This window comes from Notolabrus celidotus, chromosome 19 (genome assembly GCF_009762535.1).
Source record: "Notolabrus celidotus isolate fNotCel1 chromosome 19, fNotCel1.pri, whole genome shotgun sequence".
NCBI lineage: Eukaryota > Metazoa > Chordata > Actinopteri > Labriformes > Labridae > Notolabrus > Notolabrus celidotus.
Window position 1 is genome coordinate 1,380,413 of NC_048290.1, and position 26,403 is coordinate 1,406,815.

Here is a 26,403-nt window from a genome sequence, read left to right on the forward strand (position 1 = left end):
TATCCTCTATGAGACTACCATGTGATAAAACTAACATTAAGTTTGTAATATACCAACTTTTAATTCAATCTGATAAAAAGTCAGCTAGACACTTGGTGGAGAATCTACCGTTTAGCTAGCAAGACAAATATTAACTCGCTAGCTAGCTGGCTGGCTCATTAGCTAACATGCAAATGCCAGTCCGTCATTAAGTTAGCTGAGGATATTTTCGCCGGACACAAAACACACGTGGCAGAAACATTGTCTCCCTGGGTCGGCCATACCCGTTCAAACTCTGACAGTGTCGCCAAGTCATGATTGTAACTAGCATGTGTTTTTTTTTCGTGCTGGTGTGTTGAATGTATTCGCTCCACCTCCTTCCTCGTCAGTCATCTCTCCTGTCATTTCAAATGCAGACGCCAAAAGTTGGTGAAAAGTCAATTCCGCCTGCTGTCTCTCTTGGGTCAAGTTTCCCTCCCTGCTTTAGCCGCTTTGAGCGCTAGGGCGTTAGCATGTGACGTACGCATAACCGGGAAGAAAACAGAGACAATTTTAAAAAGCAGCAGAAGCACGGGGGACCTTTCTAGACTACAGAACGAAGGAAATCAAAGGAGGTTTTTGCATTTCCCCCCAAAAAATGGGACAAATTGTGTCCCGGGAGAGATTTTTATTTTCCTGGGACAGCTGGTGAAAAAAGAGAACAATTCTGGGAAAAACTCTATTAGTAATATACCAACTTTTAATTCAAACCATTAGAAAGTCAGCTAAACACTTGGTGGTGAAGCTACAGTTTGGCTAGCAAGACAAATATTAACTTGCTAGCTAGCTAGCTGGCTCATTAGCTAACATGCAAATGCTACTCCGTCATTAAGTTATCTGAGTTTGTTCCTACATTTTACTTATACTAACAAACATGTGTTTGATATAACATCTTTAAATTGAACACAGATGTGAAGACGTTCAGTTTAATTCAAAATAGAGACTCGGTTGCGTAACTGTGTAAATTCAAAGCTAAAGCTAAACGGTGCAATGTTAAGTTGAGCTTGTTAGCTACATTAGCTCTCTGCGCCTTCAATTCATTAACGTCCAGCATTGACACTCTGGTTTCATCAAAGTTATGGGTGAAACTGATTAAATTTGAAAGGTTTATTTTGCTGATTTTTTGTCTTAAATCATGTTTTTTTCATGTTTGTTAGCAAGTATTCGACAAAACCCATAGCTTATATATAGCTGAGTTGGAAGATATCGTGTAGCCCAAGAGAGGGCAAATTAATCATGATGCAAATACGCAATTTATCTCTTCTAATTTGCACCACATTTGCATGCAACCTGGTTAATGTTATCAAATATTTCATGACGGGTATTGACAAGGAGACTTAGAGTTTTAAAAGACATCCATCTGGTGTCTTATATTCTTAACATTTGTGCAGCCAGTGCTTGAGAAGTCGGCTGCAGGATTGTAACGACAGTCATGTAACAACCAGCTTCCTTCTGATAACAAAATATGAGGATCCACCCACACGTCCTGTAAACAATGTGAGATGACGGACGTGCAGAAAACCTCAGCGTTTAAGATCCACGTGAAACAAACAAAGACGGATTTCTGTAGAGAAATATATCTCAGGTTTTATTAACCTCTTAGATTTCTTCAAATGCCTTACAGTCGTTATAAAACAGTATGTACACATTGCTTCAAGTAACACAACCCATGTGTGGAAGTGCTCCTTCATCTCTTCAGCCTCTCAAATAAAATAAAAAATCAACCAACAATGCCAAAGAGGCATTTTTCATCTTCTGTACATCCACCCTGGGGGAATGAAAAAGGGAAATAAATTCCTTCCATATCAGAGTTTATGAACCCAAGACACAACTTCCTTGACTTGGAAGTATTCCTGCAATGCTTAGTGATAAATATTTTACTTTTCAAGGTCTGAATCTGCACTGCATCTCTGAAAGCCTGATCTCTGCATGAAATTATAATCTTAACACATCTGAAAAAGGTGGATTTCAGACAAACACACGTACTGGAGCCTGATTCGTCTCTTCTCTCTTCTTTGCTTCTTCTCTGCACACGCACCAAACCTCAAACCGTCCACATGTGAATGGAACACTGTGGAAAGTCACTGGCCTGAGAACGCTGCAGCAGAAAATATTTAACCTTCTCGCAGGTCTAATCATCACACCGCTGCAGGGCCAAAAAACAACACCACAGGAGTTGCTGATAAGCCCAGCTCCCCCTGCTCCGGTCCCATGGTGGAAAAGGCCGGAACAATGAAAAGAGCTTAAGCAGCCAGAGCTGCAGGAATTTCAGCGCTTGTTTTGAGCGGCGGGAGAGGAGTGAAGATAAGGGCTTGGTGAGAAATTAATGAGGGACAAAAAAAGAGAGAAAAGTTGTTCAGAAGTGGAGGAGAGGAGATAAGGAGGAAAGACAGGAAAGGGAGATGATGGGAGAGAGAAATAAAGCTTTGGTTATCACATTTCTCATGAGGAAAAAATGTTGAAAAACGCTACAGGAGATGATAAATTATTATTTGAGGTCAACTCGGTGCAATGTTTATTGCTATTTAATGCCTTCTTAGCAAAACATGGAAATATAACTTTGTTAACACTTAATACTAAGGTGCACATATTACCCATTTTCTACAAGCATGTATGTCAGGAGCATATTAACCCTTTAAAGCACATTTTAAAACACTCATCACTTCTTTACCCTGCGAGGTGAGTTTTCCCTCATCCTCCTCCTCGTTACTGCTCATGATAGAGGCTGTTGAACATGAATTACATTTGTGATAGGAGTCAAACTCTGAAGCAGATTTGGACTTAGCCTTTTGGTTTCAAATGTGAGGGTACCTACAACCTGCAGATTCTCTATTGAGGAGACTCCAGTAGTATTTGAAATCTCAGTGAAGCCATGTGTTCTCCCTGACTGCTTGGTTAGCTGTGCAGGACAATTCGATACCACAGAGGCTTATTAACAAGGATTGAAGTTTCATTGTGTATTCAACCTTTTGTCCACATACGGCAATTTCAGTCGGGACCAATCGCATCAAAGGAATTAATGATTTGCAAGCAATGAGTTTCATTTGGCGGTATGACTCTGTTCTGGGAGCTCCTTGCCCTTCCATGTGCCTATGTGGAAGGGCAAGGCCTGATGTGGGGAGAGCACACATCCCCTCTCTTTCATGTGGCAGGCAGAGCAACAGCAAAGACCCCTGGCCTTCCATGTGCCTACGTGGAAGGGCAAAGCCTGATGTGGGGAGAGCACACCTCCCCTCTCTTTCATGTGGCAGGCAGAGCAACAGCAAAGACCCCTCCCCTTCCATGTGCCTACGCGAGAAGGCAAAGCCTACGGCAGATAGAGCACACCTCCCCCTCTATCATGTGGCAGGGAGAGCAACAACAAAGACCCCTGCCCTTCCATGTGCCTACGTCGAAGGGCGAAGCCTGATGTGGGGAGAGCACAGATTGCCACTCTTTCATGTGGCAGGGAGAGCAACAGCAAAGACCCCTGCCCTTCCATGTGCCTACGTCGAATGGCAAAGCCTGATGTGGGGAGAGCACAGATCGCCACTCTTTCATGTGGCAGGGAGAGCAACAGCAAAGACCCCTGCCCTTCCATGTGCCTACATCAGAAGACAAAGCCTGAGGCAAGGAGAGCAGACCTCCTCTCTCTTTCATGCATACACATGAAAAGCCATTGCAGGTAGAGCATAAGCAAAGACTGCCAAGGATACAGAGCAGAGCGAACATTAGTGACAATTAATGGAGGGGAGCCGGGGTGGAGTTGTTGAAGAGGTTTGCAGGAGCACACCTCCCCTCTCTTTCATGTGTATACATGAAAAGCCAAGGCAGGGAGAGCATCAGCAAAGACCGCTAGGGGTGCAGAACAGAGTGACAGAACAAATGACACTGTTACAGTAATTTGGGGAGCAGAGAGAGGGGGAGGACATGCAGCAAATTGTGGAGGCCAGGAGTCGAAGTAGCGATCGCTGTGAATAGGTCTATAGCCTCTGTACATGGGGCGGGTGCTTAAAATGCTAGGCCAATAACACCCTGACCACGCCCCCTTTTGATATACAGCCTATCCTCATACAGCACATTCCCTTACAATCAATAAGCAGTAATTAGGAGGGAGAGTAAGTTCTTGATACATGCTCCATGATGTCCAATAAAAGGGCAACTTTGCGTCCCATACAGCGAGTAGTTAATGATCAACATGCACCTCAGTATAAAGTGTAACTGGAACTTTAATAACATTTCATCCTTCGTTATAAATAGATCTATTTTCAACATCTCTCTCAGCGTTTCATGTCTTCATGTACAGAGTATTTACAGTAAAACAGAACACAAACAGCAATCAGGGAACTGAACACAGTGTTTCAGGGTCAATGAACCCCAATAAAAGCTGCGTCTCACAGCTGGAAGCCCGTTTTCACAGAACCACACCCTCAGGTGCACGCCTATAACAAAAAGAAACAACAACAACAATAATAATAAATACAATGTTTACAATAAATACAACATTAATAAGTCGAACATTTGTTTTCACATTTCCCCAGTACACAGACTGGTGGTCACACAGCCAACCAGTGGCTTCACTGGAAACCAGTATAAGACCAATTGCTACATGAGACCTAAATGAACCAGCAGGCAGGTCTACGTTTTCTCCAGCTCCAGGGTAAGGCTACGTCCACTTCAGAAGTATTTGCATTTAACAGGCAGGTTTTTCCCCCGACAGGAAGTGTCCTGCTGAATAATATGACGGTCTCCACAGATTTCCTCCATGGCCGGATTCAACTGGTGGTGGTGGGGGGGGGGGGGCCTCAGGGCCGAAACACCCAGCCGGGCCCCCCGTTAAGCCCCCACACCTGCTAGCGTTCTCTGTGTGCACTGTGCATGCTGGAGTAGTGCACGGCCGCAGGTTTGCTGCGTGGTCATTTGGTAAAGTACAAATAAATTTAGCAACATGCAGCGTGTTCACACGAAAATGAAATAACGACACGGTCTCATTTACAACTCGGGGAAAACAGCAGCTGACAATCCACGTAGCTAAATCAACATTTAATGAGCCAATCACATGTCACTGAAGATTAGCTAAGTTTTCTAAGTCATGATTTTGATCTTTTTAGGCACTCAGGGAACTTGGGAGGTACAAACTTCAAGATAATCCAGCTAGGGACGCTGGTGGCCTAGCGGTCTAAGCGCCCCACGTACAGAGGCTACAGTCCTTGTCACAGGGGTCGCCGGTTCCATTCACGGCTGGTCGACCATTTCCTGCATGTCTTCCCCAGCTCTCTACTCCCCACATTTCCTGTCTCTCTTCAGCTGTCCTATCAATAAAGTCAAAAAGGCCCAAAAATATTTAAAGAAAAGGTAATCCAGCTAGTTTTTGGGACTTCTTACAACAACACGTCCCAATTTTATGTACGTTATTTTGAAGGGTTTATGCCTTTACTGAGAGGACAGTAACCTGACTTCAATAACATCCAAACAAAGAGCTAGAAGGGTGACGTGATTTGAATATTTTAAAGTTGGAGCACTAACAGCTGCTTTTTTAGACGAGTTGAAAATGAGACAAAAGAACGAAAGTCCTTAAACTAGACATTGACACTTGGATCCCCCTCAGGTAAGAAAATAAACATCTCTCGCACTCCTAGCAGTCGATTTTGAGCTGAATCCTCCGATCATCCTTCAATAAATAAACCTTTTCACCACAAACCAGCTGTGAACATGTGGCTTTCGGGGTGACCCTCCTTGATAATCCAGCAATCCTTCCACAAAAGTAGAAACACTTTGGAGTAGTTCCTCTTTTAGACGGAACTAAAAAAAGTCTGCATAACTCACAGGTGGTTTAAAGTGTTCTCAAATCAGTGCTAGCTTATACAACAGTTGTTCTTTTATATAAGTTCAAATAAATCACTATATCATCTGCAAAATAGTTCATCTTTACAGTCACGGTAGATTGTTTCAGTGTCACTGCATATACAGGAAAACAAAAGTAGGTAGATCCCATGCTAGCAGCGTCAGCGTGAGCTCGCCCACAGAGAGTGAGGAGTGAGCTGCTGCTGTCGTCTTCACGTTAATCTCTTTATCTCAGTCCGGTGAAACACACAAAGTCCTCGTCTGTAAGGTTCAGTAGAAGTTACATACACAGTAAAATGTACTTTACATTGTTTCAGGTGTTTATGAATAATTCCCTGTTTTTTCTTTTGACTGTAAATTTGTGAGGGGCTCGACCCGCTCACAGGGAACAACAGGAGGAGAATTAAACACCACGGTCAGCTGTGGGAGAAGACAGGGTTAACATCACCAGAGTGAGGACATGCAGAGGAATGTTTGTCGTCCGTTAAAGTTATTGTGCTGTGAGTGTTTCCAATATTCAAGTGTCAATCCTTAACCCTGCTGTTACTGTGAGTTTAAAGGTTAACGAATACATGAGAGACAAACAGGTCACAGGATCCACTCAACATTTCAGGAGTGTGCTCACTTGGTGTCTCCCAGAGTTTGATTTGTGTCAGTTAAATATGCAGACACAACCTGATGTGTTGGGATTAGTATATTACGTCATTTATGTCAGAGCGCTAGGCTGGTAGGCTAGGTAGCTAGGCTCGGTAGCTAGCTCTAACATATGATTCTTCTACCCTCTAGGTCAGCGTTTGTATCAAGCAGCAACCTCCGGTCTCAAACTATGAAGCCCATGCGGTAGTGTTATAAACTGCAGTTCATTGAGCGTCCACTAGAGGCTGGCTGCAGAAACACAGTAAACCACATTCACACCCATTGAAAAAAGACGATCTTTACAGCAGAAATAAACATGTTTACAGCCTGGTTCAAAAAACGGCTTGGGTCTACGCCCAAATAAGGACATGACTGACTTGACTCCCGGTTGTGAACACATAGCTGTTGGCTAAGAGGCTCAAACTCCGCCCCTTTATATCACACTCTGCCTGGTTGAGTTCAGCATTTCCAATATGGCTGCCGCCGTCGATTTGCTTCAAAACAGCGCTCAGGAACAGACGGGTGACGTCACGGATTCTACGTCCATATTTTATACAGTCTATGGTTTGTATGCAACGACCAAGGCTGCAACTTCTACTGTTTAAAACATGAACCCAATGTGGAAATGCAAAAAAACTGCAGTTCCATGAGTGTCCACTTGAGGCTGGCTCCAAAATGGAGTCAATCCCCTTTAAGTGTCATGTTTAAATGTTGAGTTTAACAGCAAATGTAACGTGTTCACAACAAGGTAAAAAAAAAAAGGTTCTGATCTCACAACGACCGTACGAGGGGGGATTTTGTTGTATCTCACCCAAGAGTTACGCAAACTTAGGTGTAATTGTTTTTTTTACAAGTCATAAAAAAAATCCACCCCCTGCACAGTGTGTGCCGATAGAGAAATTAGCTATTCAGCCCAAAACAATGTTTTGTACTAGGCTGTAAACATGTTTATTTCTGCTGTAAATATCGTCTTTTTTCAATGGGTGTGTATGCGGTTTCCGGTGCTTCTAAAGCCAGCCTCTAGTGGACACTCTGGGAACTGCAGTTTTAATTTCTCAAGACAGAAAGTTGCTGCTTGATTAAACATCAATCTAAACAGGTTTCTAAAATTACTTCTGATTTGATCTTTGTATTTCTGGTGCATTTTTGGAAGCTTGTCATGTCATGTCCGTCTTTTCCCAATGTTGACTTTTTTATGCTTAGCTAAGAAAATTTTCAGACGTCCGTGGCTTTGATTTTACTTCACAGACTGGTACTGATCTACTCATTCGATCTTCAGCTTTGTGTTTATATCCGCTTAGAGCTTAAAAGTGAACATGAGAGGGATAAATCTTTGGAAACAAACAAGTAACAACGAATATCACCAACATGTTTCAACTTCTAACAACCTTAGAAGAGTTTGGATATAAAATTCAAGGTTGCACACATTTTCTGGAAAGGTTCGACTACTTTTGAATCCCACATTTCTCCACAAAAAAGTTAGTGCAATAAGCTGTGTTGGAAATAAAGTTGAATAGAGTTTGATGAGAAGTTTGATACCACTCTCGTATCTGAATATGAAGCTTTAGCCAGCGACTAACTAGCTTAGTTTAGCATAAGGACTGGACAGGAGGGAAACAGTTAGCCTAGCTTCGCCCACAGTTTAAACGCCATCTGTTTCCACCTCTTAAGCTAATTTATTAGCAATGCGTATGCTTTCTGCAAAGTAGTTTTCGAACACAAATCATTGCACATCCCAAAATGTTAAGCTAATCCTGGAAAACCACTGTTGCATTAAGATTGAGGGACTCCCAAAAACCTTGCCTCAACCCTGTTTAGAACCCAAACAGTCCAGAGCCTCTGACAGACACAGCTTGGTCAGGTTGTTGTGATCTAGTTCATTCTCTGAAGTAAGATTATTGAGCAGAGAATGCATAGAAATGCCCTCATACAGCATATTCACTGTTAGTGAAAACTAAGCGTGAAACGACGCGCTGCTCTGGATTATTTGGTAGAAAGGTCCGTTTGCTTTGACACAGAAACTCAAAAACAAAGAAGCTCAGTCCTAACCAAGAGTCCTGACATCAGTCCACAGTGAGTCTTGACATGGTGAAGCGTTGAGAGGACGCTCACGGCGCTCTGAGCTCTGTTCACAGTGAGAGATACTTTGTGAAAGTCGTCACAATAAAACAGTCTGTGCAGTAAAAGTCACGCTCGTTTTTTTTAAAAAGAAAACATGAATAAATAAAATCTCTACAATACAAAACAAAGTCATTTAAACTCTTCATAAATTAAATAATTTAAAATAAATATCTTTACCTCTTGGACTTGAAATCATTTACACATATTGCCTTTGTGAAAAGGTAGGCCAGAAAAACATCCCACCTTCATTTCACCAGTGGCGTTAACTTAAAGGACCATACCGCTGTTTCTGCACATTCAGTCTCTCAGCTACTCATGAGGTGTCAAACATATTAATATTGCTTTATATTTCAACTGCATGCATACATTTATTTTTTAATTCTACTCTGTATGAAGGCTGCAAAAAGACAGCAAGCGCCTGATGCAAATATTTAATTAAATATGCATGTAAATGATGCTCAGGTAAATAATAAACATTTAAATGATGATAATATTTAATAAGAATATTTCTAATATATTTAATATTGCTTTAAACAATTTTATTGTCACTCAATTCTGAATATAATATTTTTTATAATTCGTATACTTATTTTGCACTCTTGTGGCCTTTTTTAATATTTACATTTTGTACTAGAAGTCTGTTTTTATTTAATTCTCTGTCTGAAATATAAAGACGCCTAAACTGGGCGGTAGCAAGAGGGCTCTTATTGGCCAGCTACTTTGTGTTGGCAGGATTCTAGCCAATCACAGCTCTGGTTTCAGTTTATAGTGAAGCATATAAGCTGGGAATGTCAGAGCAGATTTAAGAACCTGCAGCATACTTTGCCAAATTCGTCCTTCGATAAAGACTTTTGTTTTGAAAGCGGCGAAATCGTGCAAAATCAGCGTTATGGTTGTTCACCTTTCACTTCAGCCGACAGAATCCTTACAGTACAGTGAATCTGGTCCGTTTGCTGGTAGTTAAATAGACCCACACAGAGAGGGGGAGACCGGTAAATCCAGTCCCCTCACATGTGTCCCGCCACAATAAAAGCCCTCCCTGTTTCCAGACAACACTCTCAAACAAGCTGCTGTTCTAAAACGAACTATAACTGAAGACTGTCGATACGTCTTTAAGAGTTTCACTCTTTGAAAAGAAGTCAAAAAGGACGTGGAGAATAAATAAATAAATAAATAAAAACTAAATGAACTGTCGTCTGTGTTGCAGGGTTGAGGGGAACGTGAGTTCTCTGTTAATGTCCCACAAGTGATGAATTAAAGGGTCAGTTCACACAAATAACACAAAGAAAAGGAACCTGTGAATAGTTTCAGGTGTGTGTGCAGAAGTTTTCAGATATCTTCTACATAAAAAATAAATATAAGAAATTAAAAATGATGATTCAGCAAATTTTGAAAAACTGAATTCAGACAGGAAGTCTCGTACTTGTGTATGCTAACACAATGCTACTTTAATATTTATCATAGAAAGTGTGAAGGAAGCGACTCTCCATGATGTGGCGACTGCTCATCACTAGGTTTCTGTTATTGCAACACCATGCTGTTATTATAAACCACTAAAAGTCCATTAATAAAACCCCAATGGACAGAAAATCATTCGTCCAACAGCCAAAAATACAATCTACTGGGACACCTTGGACCATTGGGATTCCACTACAGCAGGTATTTGTCTTATTTATAGAAATGAGCTGTGTTTCTTTAAAAAGAGAGGTTATTTTTTCCCCATTGAAGACAGAGAATCCAAATATCTAATCCTAAAACAGTCTGATGAAGTCGACACCTCCACAGGTCGCTACAAGAAACTCGTCTTTTCGTATTTTGTGTGAACTGCTCCTTTAAAAACTCACATCCACTCAAACACAACCCCATCTAATCACACTCACTCGTGTTCCCTGTGCCTACGCCATCTTTGTAGTCTCTGTTCTTGATCTGTGTCAGTGTTGGAGAGAGGGAGAGCGGCATGCAGGAGGGGCTGGAGGAGGATCTCTGTTTATAAAACACACAGATGTGCCGCTCCTCGGACGTCTACAGGAAGTTCAGGAGACAACGAGCAAACAGGAATCAAGAAGAAGTGCAAGTGTGTGTTACGTTACTGAGTGCACAGGTGGTTCCCCCCCCACTCCAGTTAGATGGTGCTCTCAGTGTGTGTGTGACTGATGGTGTGGACCTGGGGGTGGGCCTGGCCGTGGCTGGACCGGCGTGGGCCCACGCAGTTCTGCTGCTCACTGAGCAGAGTGGTGGTCTCCTCCGCCCCGTCCTCCGAGCCAGCAGAGGGCGGGGAGTGCTGGGAGTGCTGGGAGTGCTGGGAGTGCTGGGACCTGGAGGAGGTCAGAGTCGGGTGGGGGATGGAGGTCGATGTGCTCATGGCGGACGCCGGGGTTTGGATGATGGAGGTGTGGTTGCTGGGAGGGGGCGTGGCTTGGGGCAGAGACTGGCTGGGTCTGCGGCCAGATGAGGGCGCGGTCTGGGTGATAGACCGGCTGGTTGGCGGCAGTTGAGTGTTGGATGGCGGGCGCTTCACAGGAGGCGTGGCCAGTGGCAGTGGAACGCGGGTCCCCGGTGGCGTGATGGGGGGCAATGAGATGGACGTGTCCAGACGAGTGTGGCTGCCGTCTGGGGTCTGAGGGGAGCTGTCCAGCCGGGACGCCAGGAGACCGTTCTGGTACTGAGCGCGAGTGATCTGAGGAAGAGAAACACCAACAATGGCTTTTCTTTGTCAAATACTCAGAGTCTGAATGATTGAAGGGTTAAAGCAACTGACTTCCTCCAGCAGTACCCCCTTTGAAACAGACTTTAGTGGCTGCCTCCTTAGCCAAAAGAGCCAAATGATCAAGGTGTATCAACTAACAGCAGAGTCCAGGAGCTGCTGGTCTACCTCCATCAGGAACAGTTAGTCATTTTATTGTGTTGTGTTTGATCTGAGCTATCCCTCTGGACATTAAAGTCACACAGTAGCTGTTCTTACACACGCACAACACTCCTAAAAAACATCCTGAAGTTTTCTGAGATGGCACGCATGACCAACAGCTGCTATTTTCACCTGGACTTAATCTGGAATTCATCTGGTGTTTTTAAGCGTTGTTATGCTCAAAGATTTCAGTGATTAAAACACCAATTCCACCATTAGATGACCTTAAAATGACATACAGTTGAGGCCAAAATGGAACATTTTCCTTAAATACTGTCCAATGTTTGCATTATTGATCAAACTTGATATATGCAAACATTCACCGGTGCTATTTCGTAGCTTTGGTACATTATGGAATGTAAAACACCTTTTTAGGATAGCTTTATATCAAATATAGTGAAAAATGGGGTGGTCAAAAATATTAGCCCCCATGTGAATTTTTGCTTTCAAAACACACCAGTGCAGTCAGCTGGTTTCCTAGCAACACATGAGCATCCAATCAGCATTGAGATTTACTTAAGGGACTCCGAACGGTGCACTTGAACACCTTATTGAGAGAGACTACTCTTACTCACCATGCCAGAGACAAAGGGAATCAGTCTTGAGTTCAGAAAGAAGATAATGGAGGCTCTTAATAAGGGGGAAGGCTATACTGTCATGTCCAGGTGTTTTACAGTGTCTAGAAAAGCTGTACGTTGCATCATTGCAAAGTACAAGGAGACAAACTCTGTTGGAAACAAACCTAGGCGTGAATCTGTGGCAGGTGCTCAAAGTGACTGTCCATGCTCAGAAACCATGTACTTTGGACCAGCTGGAACAGTTTGCATTGAAAGAATGGGACAAAATCCCTCCAGAGACATGTGCCGACCTTGTAGAGAACTACCTGAAGAGGTTGTTGTCAGGTGTGACTCAAAAAGAGTGCACTATTGATGTCTACTGGCCAGGGGGGCTAATAAAATTGGACGTGTCATTTTTACCTTTTCTTGTTTTAATTAATTGCATCAATAAAATATCCTAATCAAACTTAGTGAACATTTTGACCTTGTTATTTTGGAACTTGTTGTTAATGGTCACTTTCATGGAGAAATCAAGGGTTCTGATTTAACAAGGGGGGCTAATAATTTTGGCCTCAACTGCGTCTGTACATAAAGTCTGTTAATATTACTTTGAGGGTGACTGTTACTGTAATAATTAAGGGTTAAGTCAGTCTGGGGCTCAAGCTTTTCACCTACAGGCTGCTTATCGCTTGCTCGCTCGCTCCAGGAAGTAAGCTAGTTATAAACTGAGAAATTTGTGTCTCATCCGTCATGAATCGACTCCTCTCCAACCAGCTCGTCATGTTTGTGGACAGAATTCAGCGGCGTCAGGATTAGAGCGCACAGTGCAGCTCTGCGCAGCACCGAGTGGAGATGCTAACAGCTCATCAGACGCAAAACAAGAGCAAACTGCACAGAGCGGGGGCGTTTCTTCACTTGAAAATCATTAGAGAGGTTTGCTTTGTGAATCAGACTGTGAGAGGGAGCAGATGCAATGCAGTTAATGTGTTTAGTTAACAGGGCACTGTCCCAAAAGTCTGTGAACAAAACCCCAGCATGATCTGAAGTAGGGATAACAACAAGTCCATATGAATCTCAGTCCATGTCGTCTCCTGCAGGGCTTTGAAATGATCAGCTTAGAATTAAAGGAGGAGTTCACGGCACATTAACAACTTTTTTCCTGATGCTTGAAGGGAAATAACTTCAGTATGTTATTAAGATAATACCTCTGTTTCTATTACAGTAGAATTCAAGCCCATAGACTTTTATTGAAGTACTTTTGCACGATAGAAATGATCTGAGTGATTCCACCAGTGTGTCTAAACTCCTGCAGAGGCACACAGTGGACAGAAGTTGTTGACTGGTTTTTGTTGAATCAGTGAGTTACCTTGACAAACTGCAGGTCTGTGAGAGCCCGCACACAGAAGTCCGGTATGTACTGGAAGGGAGTCCCTGGGATCTGGTTGATGCTCCCGCCCACCGAGCCGCTGTCTTGAGCGCGCTCAGTGCAGCTCAGAGATGCAGAGCGGTTAAGGTTGCCCCCGTGTGACGGAGAACGAAACTCTGGGGTCGACAGAGAAGAGAGTGAGCAAACACACACACACACACACACACAGTTTACACTTTAGACAGCTACACACCCAGAGACATCAGGAGAACGAGATGTGAGAACGTGAAGAATGGAGGAAGACGTTAGTGAGAGCTGTAAGAATGATCGCACTGCAACACACACCACACACACACACACACACACACACATTTATATATAACATTAATATCCAGTATATTAGTGTCAGCATCATCGTTGTGCTGTGATCGACTGATGGAAGAGATGAGATTGTTATGCAAAGAATGCGACAAACATGCCATGCGGTGAGGCAAAGTGCATCGTTTGAGCATTTCACGGCGACTGTCTGAGCTCCGAGGAGGAGGAACCGCTCTGATTGGCCGGTTTCAGTGATGTCATGGAAGGTGGTGAAGAAGGGGGCGGGCAGAGAGTCCTTGTTCTCCCTGTGTCGTGAAGGGTTGTGTTAAAGGAAAGAGAGAGAGAGCGACGGGGATGATCGGAGATCTTCAGTCGAGGAGATCAAGTGGGAGGAGCTTGTGTTTAAAGGAACAGTTCGACATTTTGAGAAAAACAGATCTTTGCTCTTTTTCTTCCTGAGAGTGAGTTTGGAGGATTGATGATGCTCTTTACAAAGTGTTAGCTTAGCATAAAGACTGGAAACAGAGCAGGAACAGCTAGCCTAGCTTTGCAGGTAGCAGAATGACAAACCTTTGCTACTTCCAGCTGCTACACGACTCATCATAAATCTTACCAACAATCCTAATTCTGTTATTTTGTGGACCTAAACTCTACAAATTTAAGTCAAACTAATGGGTCAACAGATTGCTGAATGAACTCCATCTTGCTTACGTTTGTTAGAAGCAAAACTGCATCCTTTTTAGCGCTATGTCTTCTTCACATAACTTTAAAATGCTTGTTTTATAAAAGAGTTTGGCTCCACAGCTAGCTAACAGTTGCAAATGCGGCAAATTTTTCTTCTAGATCAAGAAATTTGACTTGTAAAATGTGCAAATGACACAAATTTGCACAATTTGCTTCACCTCATCCCTGCATTTTGCGTAGCTCACTGCTAATTAGCATCTGCTTGTGTCTTTGCGTACATTTTAAACTGTTGTGTTAATATTGTAAATGAGCTTCAGCCTCTACTCAGCTGCAGATGTAAGTCAAAGACAGATAGCGCCCTCTGCTGGTAAAAAGGGGAACTGATATTCATCACAAGGCATTTCCAATCTTGATGCTAAGCTAGGTCGTTTGCTGCTATCATAATCATATCTGCATGTATGTGTGTGTGGTATCGATCTTCTCGTCTCACTCCGGGGAGAAAGAAAGCAAACACGAGTCATTCTCAAAATGTGTCACTTTTCCTTTAACCAGAGGTCTACAGTCAGAGCGGCCCTTTGAAGCCTGGGTCTCTCAGGTGTTGTGTGTTTGACCTGACCGTAGATCAGTGGTTAAAGGGGAGGAGGTAGTGGGAGGGTTAGAGGTTAGTCGTAACACGCCAAGAGCCCCGTCCAGCAAGTTTGTCTGACTCTCCTCTCTCGCTGAAACTTTGTCTGCTGATCCGAAAGGGTCACATGATGCCTAATCTCTGCTCTGGAGGAGAACCAGCTGGAGCTCGACCTTTGACCTCTCCTCTGGGGTAAACTGACCTCAACTGGCTTGGTTGCAGCTACTGATCATCTCTGTAATACATTCATCTTAATGCAGCGCAAATATAAGTTTGTCTTTGTGTCTCAGACGTGAGAATTAAGGATGCACAGTAAATGTAAATCCATTTAGTTATTGTAATATGAGTTAAAGCTGCAGGTCACTGTTTATGTGCTTTAACCTGCAGTCAAAAGTTCCACATTTTAAATGCATTGAAGCAAAGAAAGGAAAATCCTCACTGTCATTAAATATTTAACTTTTTGTGGTATCCTGCCAAGTCTACTGAAATAAAGTCTACCCTGAAAAAAACAAAAAATCTAGATAACTCTAGACGTTGCCACTCATAAAAATCCAACACACATGCACGCTTATTTTGTTGTTAATATCCATGAAAATAATTTGATTTACATCCTACATTTTCTAACTTTTGTCCTGTAATGTATTTCTGCAAAGTCTTTACTGACATTTACTGACACATCTGTACTTTATCTCAACAAAATCTGACATTTTTCCTTTTTTTGTTGAAGTCAAGTTTAAGAAAATGTAGCACCTGTGCCTAAACATTGGTGTTATATCAATTTTAGCTTGAAAATTAAAATTAAGAATTAGACTGTGGTTGAAACACCTTCTATTGAAGATTAAACTTGACTCAAAGAGGCCAAAAAGTACATTAAATAGTTGTGAAATTGTGCAAAAGTGCAAAAAAACTGCAGTTCCCCATGTGGCCACTAGAGGCTGGCCCCAAAAGATAAGGAACCCTCATTAACACCCATGATAAAGTGTCTACTTTTACAGCAGAAGCAACCAAGTTTACATACTTGTAGAAAAATCTATATTTATCTGAATATCCTGTTTTTGTTTTCGTACACACGACAAAGCGATGATTTTTCTTCTAACTAATTCAGTTTTGAAGATTTTAAGATGAAAAGTTAAGCTTGATTTGGTGGAATAAGGGGCGTGGATGACTTGACATGACAGGAGACATTGTAGCTCCACCTCTTTGCCTCTTGCTAGCTCAACTATCAGTGTTTCCAATATGGTGACCGCTCGAAAAACTTAGCTGTGGTGTCACTGAGACGACGTTCATGTTTTATACAAACTATGATTAAACTTTCAAAAAGCAGACCTCACTCTGCGTTTGCACTTGCTGGATCAGGGCTCTGAAGATGATGGAAAAAAAGGAAAATGGTGAGATTGGCTCATAGAGGAAAACCCCCCTCCCTCCTTCCCTCCTTCCCTCCCTCCTTCCCTCCCTCCCTCCCTCCCTCCCTCCCTCCTCTGGCCCATGCGAGTGTTTACCTGGGAAACGAGAGAACAGAGAAAACCTCTTAAGAGAGAGGCGTCGTGGAGGGGGGGACGCCACTGACGGGGAGAGAGGAGGGGTGGTGGCTGAGAGAGAGGAGGGGGAGGAAGGGGCAGAGAGAGAGAGATGGGAACTTGTTTATTTGAGTTTTTCAGTTTGGCGAGGAGTGAATCCCTCGTCCCTCCGTGGGACGCTCATTAAAGTTTTCAGGGATTCTTGAAGCTTCTGTAACAAAACACTCCTGAAAACAATCAAACTGTCTCCCCTCCATGTTTTAAATAGATACAGATACAAACATGATATAACACTCTCTGCAACTGACTACTCTTAGTTTGTCTCTGTCCTTGTACAACTAAAGGGTAACATTTCTAAACATCATTTCCTTTCAAACCGAGGAAGCCAATTTCAAAATATAAATGAGCATCAAGCATGAGGAATGTACAGTAGTGCATACATGACGCTGCACATGCACACACACTGAGCTGCATGACGTAGAGACGGCAGTTTGTCCGGGACAGAAACAGGTCGACAGGAAGGAAACAGGACAGCAGGGAGGAAGCAGAAGAAGAAGAACATGTATCTGCAGTTACACGTCTGAACCACCAGGAGGCAGCGGTGGAACAACCACAGAGATGTGGAGGATTCTGTAGATGCTGTCTGCAGACTGACACCAGCATGGCCTGCTCAGGTAGGCTTACATCATCCACCTGCACACACACACACACACACACACACACACACACACACACACACACACACACACACACACACACACACACACACACGGAACCACCGCCTCCTCTTTTAAACATGCATTCAGTCCACAGCTGCACCTCTGTGAGTCAGCGCCGTATATAAACAGACTCTTATATAACAAAGCTGAGGTTCAAACGATTGTCCTCATTTACTGATTGAATTTACAGCATCAAAGCTCTAAATGTGCTCCTCTCCTCTCTGAACACATCCATGAAGATCTGAACAAACATACTGGTCAGACTCAGAGACTCAAATATTGTGTGTTTTAAAGAGAAAATAAATATAAAAGTTTCATTGATTAGGATAAAAGTCACCGGCTCGTTTGGAGAGGAGTGATCCCACATTTTATTTTTCAAACTTCTCAGCAGTGTGGTTAGCTTAGCTTAGCTTAGCATAAACACTGAAAGCAGAGGGAAACTGTTAGCATAGTTCAATTTCTCAAGTACCAACACTTCCTGTAATATAAACGTCACTTTGTCTGCAGTGTGTCAAACAAACATACACAGAGAAATAATACGTAACGTTACTTTGCAATACAATACGATACATTACCATACAGTACAGTAGGGTCCTATGGGATAGGATGATGCAATATGATAAGATACGATACGAAATAATACATTATGTTGCGTTACGCTACGTTGCGTTACGCTACGTTGCGTTACGCTACGTTGCGTTACGCTACGTTGCGTTACGCTACGTTGCGTTACGCTACGTTGCGTTACATCGTTGCGTTACGCTACGTTGCGTTATGTTACGTTACGTTATGTTACAATACGTTATGTTACGATACGTTATGTTACGTTACGTTATGTTACGTTATGTTACGATACGTTATGTTACAATACGTTATGTTACGATACGTTATGTTACAATACGTTATGTTACAATACGTTATGTTACGATACGTTATGTTACGATACGTTATGTTACGATACGTTATATTACGTTACGTTATGTTACGATAGGTTATGTTACAATACGTTATGTTACGATACGTTATGTTACGTTACGTTACGTTATGTTACGTTACGTTACGATACGTTATGTTACGTTACGTTATGTTACGATACGTTATGTTACGATACGTTATGTTACAATACGTTATGTTACGATACGTTATGTTACGATACGTTATATTACGTTACGTTATGTTACGATAGGTTATGTTACAATACGTTATGTTACAATACGTTATGTTACGATACGTTATGTTACGATACGTTATGTTACGATACGTTATGTTACGATACGTTATGTTACGATACGTTATGTTACGATACGTTATGTTACGATACGTTATGTTACGATACGTTATGTTACGATACGTTATGTTAATTTACGTGATGCACAGTGATGGGGTTATTTTAGCCGTAATGTTTACGTAAGATGTAACTTCAAAATCTGTCTTAGAAATAAATTTTTAATCAACAAGTATTTTCTATTGTGTCCTAACATGTGGGGTATTTTGACATCCTTTTCCAGGGATTCTCTAAAAATATGAACAATTACTTAATATCACACACGTCTCAAATGGAAAGTATTACTCCTAGAATCCAGATCAGATCCATCATGCTGACTGAGTGAGATCTAAAGGTGTTGGTTCGGTGCTTCTGAACTGAAGGGAGGACGTTTCTCTCTGCTTGTAGTCGTCATGCTAAGCTAAGCTAACCACATCCACACTCCATAGCTCCTCACAAACAGCTCGGCCGTTATAACTCATCAAAATAAAACTCATCATCTCAGTCTTGACAGTCTTAAGATCCCGTCCAGCTTCTCCTCTCAGGGGAGCGTCTCACACCTGCAGGTTATAAAGCTGATTGATGTTCAGAATACATTTTTAATTAACCTCATTAACATTTGAATTAACTCCATTAAGGTAAGCTGCAGTCTCAACCAGCAGGTAGAACATCTCCTTAGTGTCTCTGCTTGATTTCTCAGGCGTCACCTGACGGCTCGGACCACATGAAACGAACTCTGATCGACCTCTATCCACAGGAAGTAATTCCTTATTTGGACTAAGCCTGTTGACATTTAGCTCCTCTCTGTCAGAGCTTCAGCGCTCTCTCACTGACGCAGCACTTTGTGACACAGCGTCAAAGAAACTGCCTCCGTTTATTCAGCTTCATGATTCATCTTAAGACAACAGTTTATTCCATCTCTGTTTCTATGTATGTGTGTGTGTGTGTGTGTGTGTGTGTGTGTGTGTGTCATCTCACCCATTGTTGGCGAGCTCAGAGCCATGACCCCGTAGTACGAGAACGGACCGGTCTCAAACTTCATGTTTTCATTTCCGGCTTCCACCTCCACTCGGCCCTGAAACACACACACACATCCAAAAAACACACACTTACTTACTTTGTTCAATAAGCCCACTTACTTAACAACACATATGACACCTGAACGTGTGTGTGTGTGTGTGTGCGTGTGTGTGTGTGAGTCAGGCAGGAAGCTCTGCGGTGCATTAATCCAGCATCGTCTCCTGTGGCAGGTAACAGAAACACTTTGACGTCTTATAAATATTACATCCTGCCACAGACCCAGTGTCTCTTTACCTCACACACACACTCTCACCCACACCCCCACACACACACACACCCACACACACACACGCAGATGAATGTATGTATTTCAGGTGTGAAACAGGAGCCGTCGTGCTCAGGTTGCTCTGTGAGTGTCTGCAGTCACCTTATCCACACCTCAGGTGTCGACAACAAAACCTCAGAGTCCAAACACACACTCCACACACACACCTCAAAACAACATCCACACACAGCAGGTGAGACGGTGAAAACACAGGATGATGGGGTAGAAAGATCAAACATGTCAGAGCCGCCTGTTTATGTGCACGGAGGCTTAAAATAGCAGCACTGCGGTTGTCATCGTTCACATCATACCCACGCGCTGCTATTCCAACACTCTGAGGGACATAGTCTGAGGGGCTGCAAGGTGAGCTGGCACCAACTATAGTTAGAGATCATAGTGAAGGTGTCAGGTTACAAAAGGGGACAGAAGAGTCTCCCTTGTTTATTTAAAGTCCAGAGTGCCATTATTGTTAAATTCAGCCTCACATCAGATAGAGAAGGATCCTCTGATCTCATTACTGGGAGAACTGTGGGAGGACGGAGGTTGAACGAAGGTTAAAGAGATGTCAGATAAAGTGTTTAGAAAGAGTCGGTGTGTTTGGATGATGATGAATGAAGTCAATAAGGAGCCAAAACAAGGTCAAGAGATAACCGTGCGTCTCTCTAAGGGAGTACGGGGAGGTAGAGTGTGCAGCTTAACCAAGCTCAAATTAAAACTGGCTGCTCACCCTCACTCTGTCTCCCCATTTTCTCTCTACAGACTCTTCTCTCTGTTTTCTCTCTTCTCTTCTCATGAATATTGGAGTGGGGGGGGGGTAAAGCATACAGATTACCCAGGTGGCGCTGAGGTCCAGGCCCAACACGCTTTTTGCCCTCTCTGTGCTCTCACTGTCTTCTTTCCAACACCTCTCTACAGACTCTTCTCTCGTCTGTCCCCTCATGAACTTGGAGGATTGGGGGAGGTAGAGCGTACAGCCTAATCAGAGCAGCCCAAACATGCTTCTCTCTCCTCCTGTCCTCTATAAAACAGCTCTCTCAAGACGCTTGTCTTTGCTTCAACTCTCTTCTCTCCTCTCTGCCATAATGACATTTGAGAAGTAAGGGGAGGTAGAGCGTACAGCCTTGAGCTCCAAAACAAGACAAGCGTCTCGGCCTGGCCGGGCCTTCTTGGTCCTCTTTCTAACATCTTCCCACAGACTCTTCTTTTTCCTTCTCTGTCTTCTTCTCATGAGAATAAATGAGTATGGGGAGGTAGAGCGTACATCCTAACCATGGAGGGTGTGTGGGGACCACTCCAGCCCAAACAAGCTTTTCCTAAACTCCGTGCAAACTCTCTTCTGTGCTCTCTCTCTCCCCTTGCCTTGTGAAATTGGGGGAAGTAGGGGGAGGTAGAGCGTACAGCCTAGCCCAAACTTGCTTCTCATCCTGGCTCGGCCTTCCCTGTCCTCTTTCTAACATTTCTCCACAGACTCTTCTTTTTGCTTCTCTCTCTTCTTCTCATGATAATTAAGGAAGTAAGGGGACGTAGAGCGTACAGACTAACCGTGGAGGGTGTGTGTAGCCACTTCAGCCCAAACAAGCTTTTCCTGAACTCCTTGCAGACTCTCTTCTCTCCTCTTGCCTCATGAAAATTGGGGAATAAGGGGAGGTAGAATGTACAGCCTAATCAGAGGGGTGAGCTCCAGATCAGACCAAAGCAGGCTTTTTAAGATCTCTCTGCAGACTCTCTTTGTTTTCTCTCTCTTCTCTCTCCTTCCCTAACCCTTATAAATTCGTAGTAGGGGAAGGTAGAGCGTACAGCCTCGCCCAACCTCTCTTCTCATCCTGGCTCGTCCTTCCCTGTCCTCTTTCTAACATCTCTCAGACTCTTCTTTTTGCTTCTCTCTCTTCTTCTCATGATAATTACTGAAGTAAGGGGAGGTAGAGCGTACAGCCTAACCAAGGATGGTGTGTGGGGAACACTCCAGCCTAAACAGGCTTCTCATAAACTCCTTGCAGACTCTCTTCTCTGTCCTCCCTACCCTTGTGAAAATGGGGGACTAAGGGGAGGTAGAGCATGCAGTCTTACTGAGGGATGAGCTCCAGACCGGATCAAACAGGCTTTTTCAGATCTTTTTGCAGACTCTCTTTGTTTTCTCTCTCTCTTCTCTTTTCTTCCCTTACCCTTCAAATTCAGGGGGAGTAGGGGAAGGTAGAGCGTACAGCCTTGAGCTCCGGCCCAAACAGGCTTCTCAGCCTTGCCCTCTTTCTACCATCTCTCCACAGACTCTTAGTTTTGCTTCGCTCTCTTCTTCTCATGATAATTAGGGAAGTAAGGGGAGGTAGAGCGTAAAGCCTAACCATGGAGGGTGTGTGTAGGCACTCCAGCCCAAACAAGCTTTTCCTAAACTCCTTGCAGACTCTCTTCTCTGTCCTCTTGCCTTGTGAAAATTGGGTACTAAGGGGAGGTAGAGCGTACAGCCTAACAGAGGGGTGAGCTCCAGACCGGATCAAAACAGGCTTTTTCAGATCTTCTTGCAGACTCTCTTTGTTTTCTCTCTCTCTTCTCTCTCCTTCCCTAACCCTTATAAAAGTGAGGGGCGTAGGGGGAGGTAGAGAGTACAGTCTGACCCTCGGCATTGAGCTTCATCCCAAACAGGCTCCTTGTCTTTTTTTTTGGGCCTAACTTCAGGAAACACGGCAGAAAGTAGGCGCCCAAACAATAACCTAGATGGCCTCACAGAGTGCTTATCCTTTTCATTAAGTATCCCGTGTTTACTTCAAAGTAAAGACTTGTCGTTCTAAAGCATAAACACTGACTGACTTTAAGATTGAAGGTAAACTTATTTTAGATTCAAGCAAAGACAGATGATCATTTTTTTGGACTATTCTCATGAGATGCCAAACGGGACGATCTGAGCAGCTCATGAACGCACCATAAGAGTGTAAAGCTAACTCACTACAGCCCTCCCTCCCCCCCTCTTCATCCTCCTCTCTTCCTGGTGCAGAGGAGGGATTTACTGACAGACAGCACTCCCTCCTCTTCCTCTTCTTCTTCTTCATCTCCACATTCATCCCTAAACTCCTCTCTGCTCTTTCTTTCCCTCTCCATATGCTCCGCTGACGATTTTCAACGCTGTCTCGTCTCATCTGCTTTTCTTCTTTCTCCATCCTCCTTAACCCTTCAATCCCCTCTCTCTCCCTCCCTCCCCCCTCTCTCTCTCTCTCTCCCTCCCCCCTCCTCTGTTTGTCTCCCTCTTATGTAAGAGGATCTATTAGTGAAGGTCGCGCAGAGAGGAGCCCCTCCGACACACCCAGATCACACAACGAGAGCTGTTCATGCACCTCGGTGACGGCGTTCAGAACAGAACTTTTCAGAGTTTATTTTTGCAACTCATTTAAATATTGGAGACAAAATTTAGAGTGATAAACAAAGAAAATACAATGAAGTCAAACAGAAGACGTGTGTTGGAGGAGGACAACATGGGGGGTTGTTTTCAGTATAACTAAAGAAAATCTCCAGAACCACCTGAAGTCAAGAGAGTCTTAAAAGGTCGACCTGCACAGGTGCTAATACCCGCTCCAGACTGACACAACGACCTGAGATAAACCCGTGTTTGTTACCAGATTAAACTGGTCGACCTGTGCCGTCTAATCTCACCAGTATGATTCTTCGACGAGTGGAAATCACTTCAATCAGACACCGATGGGGAAATAATCACACCGTGAACATCACTGCTCTTCAGTTATTCATACTTTCTGAACTCTGGGTTTAAAATCAGCTCATCGTCTGCAAAACAAATGAGCTTACCTGGACCGGGCTTAGACTAGAGGGGCTTTAAGTCCTGATGAGTTTGAGGAGAAGCCTCAGAGTCTTTCTCTGAGCTCAAACGTGAACCCTGAGAGCTAAAGGTTGCAGAGTACAAAGTCCCTGCAGACTGAGCCACTGTGTGTAAGAGTGTGTGTCCAACCATGCATGCCAAAAAGTGTGTGTGTGTGTGTGTGTGTGTGTTTACCTGCAGAATAAGGATGAAGTAGTCGACAGGTTTGGCCTTCTGGTACAGGAAGTGCATTGGCGAGCGTTTGTCGCTCTCGTTGAACTTCAGCTCCTGGATGACGTCGGGGTGTCGGAGGATCCTTAGGAGGACTTTCTCTGTGATCTGGAACGGGCTGAACAGACTCACCTCTGGGGGGACGAACAAAACAGAATAACAGTTTTAGATTAAATGAAATTCAGGTGTTATCAAACATCGTCACCCTCGCTCATCAGCACCAGAATGACTAGTTAGTTAAACTAATGATGAATAAACTAGAACATTAGGATGGAGATGTTGGGTTTATTTTTGGAACTTGGCTGGTCTACCTGTAGGCTACATCACAGCATGTCCTTGTTTATAAGGCAATTCTTAACTTACTTCCCCCCTATTTATGTGATTTTATTCATTTAGAAAATACTGGAAGCTTCAGTCTCCGCTCTGTGACCCTGTCACAACACTTGTTTTTGCTTTCAGTCTTGAAATGTGTAAAAAGAGTTTTAGATCCTCAGCTCCTGCAGGAACCTGCTGCAGGAGAGCCTGGGTTTGAGGAGCTTGTCTCTTTAAATATTTTTAAAAGCAGACTGAAGGCGTTTAAGGAAGATGCATCAGCTTGTAGATGCTTTGACTGATGACTTTCTGTTCTGAAATTCATGATATGTTATCATCTTTTAGAATTGTGTGTTGTTTGTCTGTGACTTTGTTGGAACGAGCTGCTGCCGATCTCGGCCAGGACACACTTGTTAAAGAGATTCTTAATCTGAGTGTGGTTTATAATAATAAATGTAAATAAATAAAATATGTTACCACCACTAGCCAGGTTTAAGGCTACTGCTATAACCCTCTAAAGCTCTACTACCTGGATGTAAACACACACAGGTGCAGCACAGATGTCATCTCGTAGAACAGTGTTAACTGACACAAAACCACTCCACCAGAGCAACGAGGAACCAGCATAAGCATGAGGAGGTTAACCTAAAGGCTGGTGGTGCTAGCTCTGCAAGCCAAATTGACATTGTTTCCTTACAGACTCTGAGATCCTGTGTTTAGCCGTGTTAGCTTAATTGCAAATTTCTGTTCAAGCGACCAGGAGATCAGCTACTTTTGGACATCTCTAGCCCACACACTGACCCTTACTGGCTTTGGAAGTCCATACAGGCCCAAACTTTGCTTAAAGGTCAGCTAATATGATACGATACACTTAGACTGAAGTGCTTCACATGCACTACTGCCTCCACAATATTACCAGTAAATAAACAGAACTAAAAGCAGACAATACGCCCCGTGCAACCAGAGAGGGAAACCACAAACAACACATCTTGCATGTTACCCAAATTGCACAAAAAACAGCATAAATAAGAGACAGATAAAAGATAAGCTTCACAGCCTCTGGTGGACACAAAGGAGTTTTCAGTTCACATCGGGGGACTGTGAATGGTCCGCCTGGAGGTAAGAGTTCAGACTCTTGATACTCAGAGTGCAGGATGTGCGATGGGTCAGAAAGCACTCTGGGTGATCGCCTCAGAACAGAGCGCTCATAAACGGACTGCAGGGAGAGGTTTCAGTCCTCCTCGTAACCTTCATGCGGTCTGAACTAAACGGGGAGGTTTAGATTCTAGCCCTGCAGAGAGGACGCAACACAGGACCTCAGGATCCAACCCCATACACCCCATGTTGGGCTGTATTTTCTCCTGTCCTTAAATTTAGAGTCCTCTATTCTATAATCCTGAGGCTGTTTTAACTCGCGCACGCATCTCTTCATTGTTCATCATCTAAGTTTTAGTGGTCTTATATTTGTGCAAATTAACTTAAACTCAAGTTAATACAACAATAAAAACCGCCACCACGGGATCATCCAGGCTCAACATTCCTCCAAAGGTCAGTGTGCTTCAGCCTCAAAGAGTCTTCAGTTAATCCAGCAGAGACACTCACCGCTCTGTCAGATTAGCCCCGCCCCCCTCAGAGCTCACCTGTGGCCAGGAAACGATGAGCTGCCAGCATGAGCTGAGGAGAGATCTTCACTTTGCTGTCGCTGTCGTTCTTGAACGCAGAGAAGTCGGGCTTGTTTTTGTTGGGGTCGACCTTTTTCCTGTTTCTGTTGTCGGCTGCAGAGAAGAGAAGAAAGAGAGAGAGGGATGAGAAGAAGCTCATGACAAAATATTTCAGTCTGTGAAAGTTGCCAGAAGTTTAGAGTGATTCATAAAAGCACGGCCTCAAAAATGTTATCTCTGCTGTTACAAAATGACTTTAAGAAGAGTCCAGGACATCTTGTGTTTCTTACAGATTGACAAGTCATTCATTCGTTAGCTTTAGATATTCGTTAGCTTAGCACAAAGACCTGAAATGTGGAAACATTCAGCACATTCATCCAAATGTCCAAACTTTGGACTTTTGGATTCTGCAGACCTTGATCAAATGCACCGTGCTGTGTTCACAGTCATCACATCAATCCTGAGAGAGTACTGGATGCAAACCAGACAGGCCTCAGTTTGA

At 43.4% G+C, this 26,403-nt stretch overlaps 1 protein-coding gene across 2 annotated transcripts in view; it reads right to left on the reverse strand.

Annotated features, from left to right (window-relative positions):
- Window positions 1-10,013: 10,013 nt before the first annotated feature.
- LOC117830745 (metal transporter CNNM4) overlaps window positions 10,014-26,403 on the reverse strand; it is a 30,341-nt gene continuing 13,951 nt past the window's right edge. The window contains exons 3-8 of one of the 2 annotated variants that reach the window (XM_034709007.1): window positions 25,881-26,015; window positions 23,893-24,062; window positions 19,532-19,628; window positions 16,553-16,642; window positions 13,427-13,602; window positions 10,014-11,275 (exon numbers count right to left, since the gene is read on the reverse strand). In XM_034709007.1, the coding sequence (XP_034564898.1) occupies window positions 10,721-11,275; window positions 13,427-13,602; window positions 16,553-16,642; window positions 19,532-19,628; window positions 23,893-24,062; window positions 25,881-26,015 (1,223 nt within the window). In that variant the 3' untranslated portion in view covers window positions 10,014-10,720. The remainder of the gene's footprint in view (window positions 11,276-13,426; window positions 13,603-16,552; window positions 16,643-19,531; window positions 19,629-23,892; window positions 24,063-25,880; window positions 26,016-26,403) is intronic. The other variant, XM_034709008.1, reaches the window with a different exon arrangement.